This window comes from Syngnathoides biaculeatus, chromosome 14 (assembly GCF_019802595.1).
Source record: "Syngnathoides biaculeatus isolate LvHL_M chromosome 14, ASM1980259v1, whole genome shotgun sequence".
NCBI lineage: Eukaryota > Metazoa > Chordata > Actinopteri > Syngnathiformes > Syngnathidae > Syngnathoides > Syngnathoides biaculeatus.
Genome location: NC_084653.1, coordinates 19,432,763 through 19,444,879, shown reverse-complemented (window position 1 = coordinate 19,444,879; position 12,117 = coordinate 19,432,763). Strand labels below are relative to the sequence as shown.

The 12,117-nt window shown below is 40.3% G+C and overlaps 1 protein-coding gene across 1 annotated transcript in view; it reads left to right on the top strand.

Annotated features, from left to right (window-relative positions):
- neb (nebulin) overlaps positions 1 to 12,117 on the top strand; it is a 74,920-nt gene that overhangs the window by 45,093 nt on the left and 17,710 nt on the right. The window contains exons 100-123 of the mRNA XM_061842271.1: positions 395 to 499; positions 574 to 678; positions 771 to 875; positions 1,110 to 1,214; positions 1,297 to 1,401; positions 1,480 to 1,584; positions 1,853 to 1,957; positions 2,556 to 2,657; positions 2,925 to 3,029; positions 4,619 to 4,720; positions 4,807 to 4,914; positions 4,998 to 5,102; positions 5,254 to 5,358; positions 5,454 to 5,558; positions 5,918 to 6,022; positions 6,110 to 6,220; positions 6,295 to 6,405; positions 6,720 to 6,824; positions 7,276 to 7,380; positions 8,932 to 9,045; positions 9,121 to 9,225; positions 10,434 to 10,538; positions 10,697 to 10,801; positions 11,685 to 11,795. Of these exons, the coding sequence (XP_061698255.1) occupies positions 395 to 499; positions 574 to 678; positions 771 to 875; positions 1,110 to 1,214; positions 1,297 to 1,401; positions 1,480 to 1,584; positions 1,853 to 1,957; positions 2,556 to 2,657; positions 2,925 to 3,029; positions 4,619 to 4,720; positions 4,807 to 4,914; positions 4,998 to 5,102; positions 5,254 to 5,358; positions 5,454 to 5,558; positions 5,918 to 6,022; positions 6,110 to 6,220; positions 6,295 to 6,405; positions 6,720 to 6,824; positions 7,276 to 7,380; positions 8,932 to 9,045; positions 9,121 to 9,225; positions 10,434 to 10,538; positions 10,697 to 10,801; positions 11,685 to 11,795 (2,544 nt within the window). The remainder of the gene's footprint in view (positions 1 to 394; positions 500 to 573; positions 679 to 770; positions 876 to 1,109; positions 1,215 to 1,296; positions 1,402 to 1,479; positions 1,585 to 1,852; positions 1,958 to 2,555; positions 2,658 to 2,924; positions 3,030 to 4,618; positions 4,721 to 4,806; positions 4,915 to 4,997; positions 5,103 to 5,253; positions 5,359 to 5,453; positions 5,559 to 5,917; positions 6,023 to 6,109; positions 6,221 to 6,294; positions 6,406 to 6,719; positions 6,825 to 7,275; positions 7,381 to 8,931; positions 9,046 to 9,120; positions 9,226 to 10,433; positions 10,539 to 10,696; positions 10,802 to 11,684; positions 11,796 to 12,117) is intronic.

Sequence of the window (12,117 nt, the reverse complement as noted above, 5' to 3'; positions counted from 1 at the left end):
GTTAGTTGAAAGCGAGAAGTTACGAGCACTACTCTAGTACAAGCACACATGGCACATCACTCCACCTTTGCTTCCCAGAGGATTACATAGATTACGCATAACTCAAAGATGCTTTTGGGGAGCTAGTCTGAAAAGGTTCCAAACACATTTCGTAGATGCATTTGTTGTGTCATTTAGAGAGGAGATATGTCAGTTTTACAATTTAGCTCACTTTTTAAAAGTTGCTATAAGTTTTCTAAAATAGTAATAATTTTTTTTCCATAGGTACTTTTTGAAACGGAATTGACTTGTGGTAGTTTGAAAAAGTGCAATATTGGTACCAACGGCTGGATTGTTTTCTTAAAAGCAATGGTGAAGTCTGGTTTGAAGTCAAGGCGTGAATTTCTGCTTCCAGTTGATCTACAAAGCTCAGAGCAAAGAGGAGATGGCCAAGGTCTCCACCACTCCCGATGCCGTGGAGCTGAAGAGAGCCAGATGGGCCCAGGAGCTGACCAATCAAGTGAGTTTCAAACCCTCCGAGTTTTTCCCGAAGATTGGCTGGTTTAACAGACTTGACTCCCCCTCTCTGTACAGTACGTGTACACCGACCTCGCCGCCAAACAGCGTCCACACTACACTCTGGAAGTTGAAACCCCCCACATGGACCACTCCAGGAAGATGAAAGTGATCTCCAGTGATGTAAGTCCCAACCTATCTCTTTGTTGGGTTTTGCCCTGAGCGTCAGTAGAAAAAAAAAAGCCAAGACTGGTCGCTCTCTCTTTCTCTTTTAGAACAAGTACAAAGAACAATACGAGAAGATGAAGCACAGGTACACCGCCATCGGTGACACGCCCATCTTGATCCGCTCCAAGAAGGCCTACCTCCAGTCCAGTGATGTGAGTTTCCTCAGCAGATGTGACAAAATTTCTCATAATCTATACCCATTTTTTTAATCTTTCAATTCCCTTACTCAATAAAAATGGAAGTCTTTCAATTTCCATCCTGAAATACAATAAAAACACTTGGAAAATCAATCTACTTTGTTACTTTCCTCCACTGTTGGATAAACAAACATCATGCTGAAAGTTTAAATGGTTGATAAACTAAATTTGGTTTTGTGGTTTCTTCAGCTACGCTACAAAGAGACTTTCGAGCTTTCGAAAGGCCACTACCGCACCGTCAAGGACGCCCTGGATATTGTCTATCACCGCAGAGTCACGGACGACATCAGCAATGTCAGCACTTCCCTTTGACTTTTTAACACAACAATCACAAAATGCCTTTATTTCATGTTAAATCCTGCCCCTACCACCTCAGGTTAAGTATAGGGAGCAGTATCTTAACTCCCGGGGAACGTGGAAGTCCATCCCAGACCGCCCTGAATTTTTCTTCAGCAGGATTGTCAACGACAATGTCAGCACGGTGAGAGGCACTCAAGGTTTTGTTGATGAAATGAAATCCACAATGCTGCCCTCAAACTGTGGCGCGTTGGCTTTTTAGGTCAAATACAAGGAGGACCTTGACTGGCTGAAGGGAATCGGCTGCTTTGTGTGGGACACACCCGAGTTGCTGCGGGCAGAGAAGAACAAGACGCTATACAGTGAAGTGCGTCGCGTTTTACCTTACAGTTTGGGATTTGTTTTAGACAAGTGATTTATAAAGTGACTTAACCAGGCTCCCTCTAGCGGTACACGAAAAAAAAAAAAAAATCACTGAATCAAATGTTCAAACTGTGAAAAATGGTACAGTGGTTAAAAGATTTGTTAAGCACAGTTCATTTTTATTTAATTTGGTCTGTTGTATCATTTAGTTTGCATTCAGTCTTTTAGAAAGGCTTTTTCATGACACTGTCTTCTTTCTACTTGGTCGACAGGTACAATACAAGACCTTCTTAAAGGCGAACAGAGGAAACTTCAAATACACTAGCGACGCGCCGTTCTTCCACACGGTCAAGCACGCCTCCAGTCTCATTAACGAAGTAAGTCATCTCTACTCTTAGTCTTACACTGCAAAATCGGAAAAAGAAGCAAGAAAAATGAATCACATGAGGACTGTTTTATTAACTCAGCAGGTTTTCTTAAAACAATTGATCATGGCTATCTTAAAACTATTGTACTTATACATTTTACATCTGTATATTTACGGTATTTGTTTTTTTAAGATATATTTAATACCAGTAATAGAATGGTAATTAATAATTTATAATACCTCAAGATTTTTAAATAAAACTTTCTTGACGCAAGGGAAATGTTTTTACATGAAAGGTGCCAGATAAAAAGTTTTATGTTTGCTGACAAAGTACAAGCATAATTTGTATTTATAACAACACTATATTGGCTGACAAAGTTCAAGCCGATTTATCCTTGATTCATGATATTTCATCATGGTTACAATTAAGTTTTCTGGTTCCCCTGTACAATGTAAGTGAACCTTCATCTAGGAGTTAATGGTGACATTGGCGGTATTAAAGAAGTTGTGGCTCAAAGTGATAATCGCTGTCAAATCCGTGTCATTTTGCTTGCACTTTTATGTCTCCTGGCCACTTGTCTTTAACTTCCTTCTGACGTTCTGAGCAGCGGGCCTACAGAAATAATTATGAGAAGAACAAGGATAAATTCACCATAACCACAGATGAGCCTAGTTTCCAGATGGCCAAGGAGAACAAGAAGATGAGCCAGGTATTGGTCCCGATCCAGCAAGACCGGCCTGCATCATCCACTTCGAAAAAAAACCCAGGAGGCATGAGGTTGTCCACAGACATGGTGGTGGTTGTTTCCGCATGTCTTTTGTCCATAAAGGATCTTGAGGATCTCGAGACATTTGCAAACCTATGCGGTCTCTGATCAGGATCAAGCGTCATAGTCAGATCCTTCCAGATCTGACCCCCCAACTGTCACTACTCCCTCAATGTGTTTTACTGTTGCATGTTGTGTGTCTACTGACAGAAACGGTATAAATCCAAAGCAAAGGAGCTCCTCAAGAGTGGCTGCAATGAGCTACACCGACCCGACATCCTCACCGCCCTTGTCCAGACTTATATGGGCAGTAAGGTAAACAGCTAGCTAATTAGCGAGGAGCTGCGTCATAAAACGCTCTTCCCTGTCCATCAACAGAGGGAATGTCAAATTCATCTTTTTCCTGCTGTTTCTGGACAGGACTTCATCTCATCCGCTGGCAAAATAAAGCTCACAGCGCATAAAGCATCACCTGCTAATCCCGCCACCTGCTATTGATTTTTCATGTTAGTGCTTCTGTTATGTAGTCACAACCAGAGGTGGGACTATGTCTCAAATGTGCAAGACAGAAGTAAGTAGCAAGTTCTTAACCTTAAAATTGCAAGTTTCCGAGTTGCACTGGCAAAAAACAAGTCGAGTCAACTGTGTTTTAAGCAAGTCACAAGTTAAGTCAGTACTTTGAATTAAGCAAGTCTTAAATGAAGACATCCAATCAAATCAGAGGTAGGCAGAAATGTCCGAAGTTTAAAACTACAGGTTTAGCGCAGGTCCCAAGTTTCTGGGGCAAAAAGAATCCAGCAAGTCAAGTTGAGTTCACTGAATTTCAAGCGAGTTGTCATTACTTGTGTTAAGCAAGTCAGAACTCCAGTCAAGCTCCCTCCATGATATTCGGTTCAAGAGTTGCTTTCACCACCCAGCAACAGATGCAACTGGGAGATTGCCAGGTTGCCAAAATTCTGATTTTCAAACAGTGATAGATTTCAAGACTACAATCAAGTTAAACAGTCTGTAACTTTCTAGTCAATGTCAAGTCTTGTGTAAGTTTTAGCCAAGTATGTCTAAAGTTCTAAAGTTGGCCACATACAGTAAGTCTGACACGAGTCAAGTCGTGCGACTGGGGTCCCCAACGTCTGTTGACGGGAGCTTCTCAACCTGCTAGATAAATACGTGGCACGAGTTCGAAAGACATTGCAAGCGGTAACTGGTCATCGCTTCCCCCCCGCAAAATAACTCATTGTTTTCATGCATGTCTTCCTAAAAGCATGTTTATAACCTCATCTATTGTACTCAATTTATATTATTATCATCAGTACTAATTCCCACATGATTTCTCATTCGGAGTACTGATTCTCAAACTCTGGATGGAATGATAGGGCGACCACTCCCCTCACCCCTTTAAGTGGACGTTATGTAAATCAAGTCCAAAATTGTTGGGGGAAAATACCTGGGACAGGGTAAGGAATTAGGGGTTTGGGTATGAGTGTCTATATTTTAGATTAGGGATTAAAATTTGGGGTTCAGGGTTATGGTTTGGGTTTGGAATAGGGTTTAAGGTTTAGGTTTCAAGGGTTTGGGTGTTGGGCTTTCCTCCAACGTAATTGGAACTCATCTCCCAATTGTTATCTTGTAGTGTTTTCATTTTTGTTTAAAGTAACAAGCAATGTATTTTATCTAGTTTTGTTTCTACAAAAGTTAAAGTACTAACTCTAATAAAATTGACCCAATTTGTGTCTTTGTAACGGCGGCATGTTGCGAAAAAGTGTTTGAGAAGCACTGCCTGAAAGTGATCATGAGGTTCAAGCGACCTGTCCTTATATAGGCACTACACATTGTTAGCTATACTTGTAAGACTAATGATCAATGTGGTCCACAATGGTGACTTGGTCCATGTTGCACTTCTTCAGTGGCGTTACAGGGAACAATATGAGCGCGCCAAGGATAAATACACTTGCATCCTGGACACTCCCGAGTATGAAACTACCCAACGTGGCAAGAAGATTGGCGATGTGAGTTTTAGTTAAGGGTACTCCACAATATGTGTAGCTACAAAAAAACAAAAAAAAATCCTGAGAAAGCAATTGTTTTTCTGCAGATTGTTTACAAGATGGAGTACAACAAGAACAAGGCCAAGGGCTACACCCTACCTTATGACACCCCGCACCAAAACCTCATGAAAAAAGTCAAGGAGCTCACCAGCAATGTAAGTGGCTCCAATCCGGGAATGCATGACGCATGAAAAAGAAAAAAAAAAAAAAGGCTAAAAAATGTTGTTTTTGTTGACAGCTGAAGTACAAAGAGGTCTACGAGAGGAACAAGGCCCAGATCAACATCGATCCCGAGGCTCACTCCATCCGGGCTGCGAAGGAGGCCTACAGGAACATCACCAATGTGAGTTGCCCCCAGTCACTGACAATGAAAACCATGGATGGCCAAACTTTGTGAGCCCAGAACTAAGATGTATTTTGTCACGATAAAAGTCAAAATTGAAGAACCAGAATCTACATGATTTTTTTTCTCATTGTTTTTCCTCCTGTTCTAGCTGGATTACAAGAAGAAATATGAAGCCACCAAATTCAGGTGGATGTGGACCACGGAGAGGCCGGACTTTCTCAATGCGGCCAAGAACTCTGTGCAGCAGAGCGATGTGAGCTTTAATTTCTATGACTTTTTTGGGCGCTATATACAGTACGTCATGATTTGTTCCTCCCCACTAACTGGAACCCACCTACTGTTTGACAGTATGAATACAAGTATGACAAGCAGGTGTTGAAGGGGTGCGTCATACCCGTGGTGGACGACAAGCTTACGCTACTGGCACAGAACAACACTCAAATCACCAGTGAGGTGAGGGTCAACCAGCTATCCAGTCAATCAATCATCATCATCCTGCCGTTCATCCATCCATCTATTCCATTCATCCTGCCGTTCATCCAGTTACAGATTAGTGATTACTTTAAATAATTGACTTCCTACACAGAAACATAACCTGAATTTCTGTAGACAGAATCTGGACGAATGCACCTACTCTAATGCACTCGTAAAGTCATGAAAACACACTGTTGTTGCTATTCATTATTGGAGATGTCCTCTGTCGGGTCCTTGGTCGTAAACCGAGGATTCCTTGTACAAGAAATAAAAAATCTTACATTGACTTTTTAGTTGATCAGAGTCTGAAACTTCATCACTGATTCTTCTTTTTGTAGCTCAAGTACAAAATGAAGTACGAGAAGGCAAGGGGCCATTACCTGCCCGTGGCGGACACCCCCCAGATCCTCCACTCCAAGGCGGTGCGCACCCTGGCATCCGAGGTGAGTACTATCTGTCTGTGGAGATAAAAACAACCAGACCTGGTGGATGGTCCAGTTCTTTACATCCGGTCTCTCGCACCTTTACAGAGCAAGTACAAGGCAGCCAGTAAGAAGCTAATGCAGTCCGGCTCTTTCACCACCATGCCGCAGACCCGGGACACGGTCCACAGCAAAGAGATCAACAAACTCGTCAGCAAGGTGCCGTCTCGTTTCTTGCATTCTCCCCGCTTCTCGGCATGAAGCCTCAGCTGATCTGGGTTTCTGTTCTCCAGAACGTGTACAAAGCCAAGTTCGAAAAGGAGAAAGGCAAGTCGATATACAACAACATGTGCGTGCCGCCCGATGTCCAGCACGCCATGGACGTCGCCAAGAAACAGAGCAATGTGAGTCCGTCCTACAGAACAATCCAGATTCTTCCGTTTGGATCAGTGATTCTCAAAGAGTTGTATATGGGCTCACTTTTGTGATGCAAGAAAAAAAAAAAGTGCAGAACATTTTACGTTGTTCAAGCTGTGCATAATGTTACCCTTAGCAGTTTTAAAATCTGATAAATGTTTTGGTTTTCATCCACAGTAAATGTTTCAAGGGCACTTTAGTTGTATTTAACTTTTAACCATTTATTTAACTGCATTTTTCCTTTACCACTTGAATCATTATTTGGGTAAGCGTTCATGACTTCAAAATGTGTCTGCTTCAGCTGGACTACAAGAAGAACGCCAAAGCCAACCTCCACTACACCACTGCTGTGGTGGATCGACCCGACATCAAGAAGGCCACGCAGACTGCCAAGCTTGTCAGCGATGTAATGGGCAAAAATAGTTTCATTATATTTTTTAATCCCTCCGAATGAAAAATGTGAATTATTTAGTTTCCAAATATTATTGGGAGGCATATATCATATTTATTTGATTTTTTTTCCCCATTTGGCAGAAAAAACGTTGTTTTTTTTAATTAAATCAGCCATAATCATTTTGAAAAATGTAATCAAATAGTAAGTTTATTTTGGTTTGTCCCGTGAGGGGTCGCCACAACGTGACATCTCAGATGAACGCTCATACTTGTATGGCACAGTTTTTACGCCGAATGCCCTTCTTGACGTAACCCCTCTCGGGAAGTGAAAGCTCCAGTGAGATATGAACTCACAATCTATGGTTTACCAAACCAATGCTCTAACCACTGAGCTGTGGGGCCTGAAAAATATAATGAAATATACTGATTATCTTGTAATTTGAACGTGTGTGTTCCGCTGTCAGATTGGCTACCGGGACAAGGCCCGTGAGGAGGCCAGCCGGGGAGGTTCGCTGGTCCATCGGCCGGACATCAGGCTGGCCACGGAAGTCTGCAAGCTCAACAGCCAGGTAGCAAGAACCAAAACTCAAACGGAACGGAAACGGAAGCTACCCCCTTCGCCATCCAGCAAATGTTTACTCGTCTCATTTCATCTTTCATGCAAATATCTATTATCCAGCTAGCCATCCAACCAGTCATCCAACAAACAAACATCCAGGCGTTTAGTTGCATGCCCATCCATCCATCTATCAATCCATCCATCCATCCATCCATCCATCCATCCATCCATCCATCCATCCATCCATCCATCAGCTGTGTTCATTCTGCCTCTTCCCCATCCTCGCTTCACTGTTGTTGTGTCCATGGGAGTAGATTTCCATGTCATCTCCATCGCTCACGCTTGACGTTGTCTTCCTCTTCCTGCTTTTTCATCGTCCTTGTCATCTCATGCTGCCAAACTCTGGGGCTTGGTAGAAGGAGGCCACGCCCTCCCCCCACGGAATGGCCTCCTACGATACCCCGCAGATGCGCCACATTAAGAGAATGAGTGCGGTAAACAGTAATGTAAGGACATTAAGGCCACACTAGCTGCTAACTAACGCGTGCTGTGTCCATCTGTTTGTCTGCCTGGGTTCGGGTCCGCTAAGAGAAAGGATGAATATCTGAATATATATACCACAGAGGGTGCCACTGAGCTGTGGAAGATCAGGTCGATGTCTTTTCAAACTGTAGACTGCAAGTTACTCCATTAACTTCAGTCAATTCAATTTGTGAAAAAAAAATGTAATGTTTAAATTTTTATTAAATACAAAAATGTAATTTAAATAAATAAATAAATAAATTGATGGATAGATAAATAAATAGATAAATACATAGATAAAATTGAATTAAATTAAAAATAAAATATAATTTTAGATTTATCCAGTAAAATACAAAATAACTTGTTTGAGGACTTCAGAGGAGTCACATGTGGAGAAATTGACTTTCAGAATCGCTAAATACTATAATTTGAAAGTATACTAATGTTTGATATGTTCCAATACCGTTTCTCGGCACACGGTTTCCTAAACCCATTTACATACAGTATTGCATCCCATAAAAAGCAAAATAACTTGTTTGAGGACTTTGAATGCGCTGCCTAAAGAAACTCTCATGACGCCAGATACGGTATTAGCGATAGCTGCAATTTGAAAGGGAATGACTAACCATTTGAAAACTTTTACTGCATTTTTTTAATTTCTTCCTGAGATATGTCCAGTAAATAACAAAAGGACTTATAAACTGACTACAAAGATGTTGCTTCTCAGAGACGTTAAATAGAATTTGAAAGGGACGTACTAACCGTTTGAAATGTTTTAACACAGTTTATTGGCAAACCGTTTCCTCCCGAGACGTGTCCAATAAAGGCCAAAATGACTTGTGGAGGAATGTGTATTTTCTTTATTGTAATACCTTTCTCTTCCATATATATGCAGTATGTTTGCTATATATGATATTTATTTTGCGTTCGTCTGGATTCTCAGAACCCTCGCAATACTGCGTTACAAGGAATGCGACTTGTGTGTTGTCGGCGATAATGTCGCCACTCCCTGACTGTGTTCCGCTTTCGCCCCCACCAGCTGAAGTACAAGGAGAAGTTTGACAAGGAAATGAAGGGAAAGAGGCCGCAGTATGACCTAAAGGAGAGCAAGGTTTACAAGACGTACAAGGACGCCCACACGCTGGCTAGCGAGGTCGGTGGCCCCGTAACAGCGACATGACGAGATGGAGACGCTTCTGTGGTGGAACCGTGTGGCTTTTTGTTGCAGGTCAAGTACAAAACCGACCTGAAGAAGCTCCACAAGCCTGTGACCGACATGGCCGAGTCTTTGTCCATGCAGCACGGCCTGAGCACCAGCAGGCTGTCCAGTGACGTAAGGCATCCTTAACCAATAAGATGTCACTGTCCTCAGTCCACTAGCAGGAAGTCATACATGCGCCCACTTCCTGTGTAACACTCAGCAGCACCGCCATCTTTCTAACTACCCATTCATCCATCCGTTCATCCATGGCTAAATCACAATGACATCATCTGGTAGTGATCCTTACTCCGCTCATTGTCCGCCTCCAGTACTATTTGCGCTTCCTTTCTTAAACCTGCAATTTAGTTTTTAATCAAAGCACTCATTAATCCTCATGTAATTCAAAACATCAGATTTATTTGAACCAGCATTTTTTTATGGATCTAAGAAATAGAATTTTTAGTTTTTATTGATATAATTGGCAGAAATATGTATGTTTATTTCAATTTTTTTCATGTAATTGGTGGAATATGATCAATTAACTTTTTCATTTTTAAGTCAGGTGTGCAGTGTATTTATTTATTTAAAACACAATTTCCAGAAATATAATACATATTTTAAATTTGTTGCAATTGCCAGACATATGCATTCTTCAGCTAATCATAAATGTAGTTTTTTAAATATAATTTAAGGAACATGTTTTTTTTTAATCTAAGATGCATAAACATAATTACTTTTTTAATGTAGCTGACAATGATTACTTAATCATAATATAATAATTACATTTTAATTTATAAAAGTAATATAATAATGCTAATCTTTGTTTTTTTTATTTAATTTTACCTGGAGACATGATCATTTCATTTTGTTTCAAACTTGGCCACATAATTATAGTACAGTATTTTAATATACTTTTAATCTGATAATCAGAAATGTGATTAATTTTGCTTTTGCATATAATTGTCACAAAAAGTATGAAAAACAAATCTGTTTGGCAAAAATGTATGAATTTTATGGATTTTTTTATTGACATTTCTAATATTTCTAATTATGAGATATACAATTAATTATCTACACAACAGAATTTTGTTTTAGCCTACCTGGCAAAAATATTAACATACACACTTATGTTTTTATTAATTGCTTTTGTATTAATCCTGTAACTGAAATCATGGGATTTTTTTTATTTTTTATTCAGTATTTTTTTTTTAAATCCCCCGTAATGGTGTGAGCCCTTTCATTTGACATCACTAAGAAGCGCTCGGCCTTTGATTAAACGTCCCCCAGTCGGCGGCTTCCTGATTTTTTGATGCTTTATTTGATCGGGCGTTTGGCCGTAGTACTGCTACAAGAGGAAGTTTGAGGAGAGTAGGGGTCACTACCACGTGATTCCCGACACACCCGAGCAGCTCCATCACAAGGAGGCTTCGGAACTGCAGAGCATAGTAAGTCCTACCAAGAGACTAAAAATTAAAAAAAAATTCAAAAACAGACTCAGATGACTCCGTACATACAGTATTTGTGGGGTATCTACTTAGCAACGTATAGCGTGTTTATTCCGTTGTTTCTCTGAGCATATTAGTGATGACATTGGTTGGAACAGGTGAAGTACAAGGAGAAGTACGAGAAGGAGAGGGGCAAGGCCATGCTGGACTTTGAGACGCCCACGTACGTGACGGCGAAGGAGGCGCAACACATGCAGAGCCAGGTAAGCTCGTTAGCTTCGTGAAACGTGTGCAGTCCGGGTGAACACGTGACGTGACGTGGTCATCCTCTTTGGATGTCCGCTCTTGGTCATCCTTGCTAATGTTCCACAGACTGAATAGCCGGCGGGCAATAGATTACATTCTAAGATGTGCATTTTTTTTTTTTCATTTTTAAAAATTTAATTAAGTAACTAATTTGAGTAATTAATGTTTTTATTGAGTTTCTGAAAATTGTCATGTGTTTTAATTTAATTGGTAGATTTTTTTGTTTTACATTTGATTTGGGATAGGTTCCAGCACATCCATTTGGATGAAATATGTTTTTTAATGAAATCTAAAAAAATGAAAATTTTTACAATTTATTTTGGCATGTAACTTCATAGAAATATCATTTTATTTGCTAATCAAATGTGTAATAACATGTTCTAAATTATATAATTTATATTTAATTGCAATCTATGTTATTAAACTTTTACATATTTCATCTGAGATAATTATTGTATATTTTTTTACTTGTCATAGTGTATGCATTTTTATTGTATCGCTTTTATTTAAATCTAATTCACATAATCATTTATTTTTTCCACAAATTGACACAATGTTCATAAATATTTATTTGCACATTTATTTTTCTTGTATTTTTCTTTTTCCATTTAATCAACAGAAATCTAGTCATTGGATTTTTTTCATCCAATTAGAATGATCAATATATCAATGTGATTTGGATTACAGTATTTAGATAATCAGTTCACTTTAGAAAACGCAGCACATTAAAATTCTGCGGTAGATACCCAACACACACATGCGCACACACACACACGCACACCAGGTATGTATGTGTTCAAGCATGTGTGTATGTTCCTGTCTTGTGTTTGCGGCCACTAGAAAGACTATAAGAAGGATTTTGAGGAGACCATAAAGGGCAAGAACCTCTCGGGCTTGGAAGTCACGCCCGCCATGATACATGTCAGACATGCCACCAAAATAGCCAGTGAGGTAACCAAAGGACCATTTCACCCCCCCCCCTTGCCCCCGCTCCCACGTACCTCCATTTCACCCCCCCTCCACCGAACCCACCCCTACCATCAATCCATCCACCCCCTGTAATCATACTAGCTCATGACTACGCTCTTTTTTTTCCTTTCTTCGCCTTTTTTTGTGAATGAATCCACATTACACTCTAAACACAAAACGCTAACTAAGTAGCACGAAAGGTGTTTCCTTGCTTTGATAACTGAAATGAAAAGACGACTGGCTTTAAAGTCGCAGTGCTTAACCGCGACACTCTGGACTCACAGGTCAATTCTTTATGTTCCAT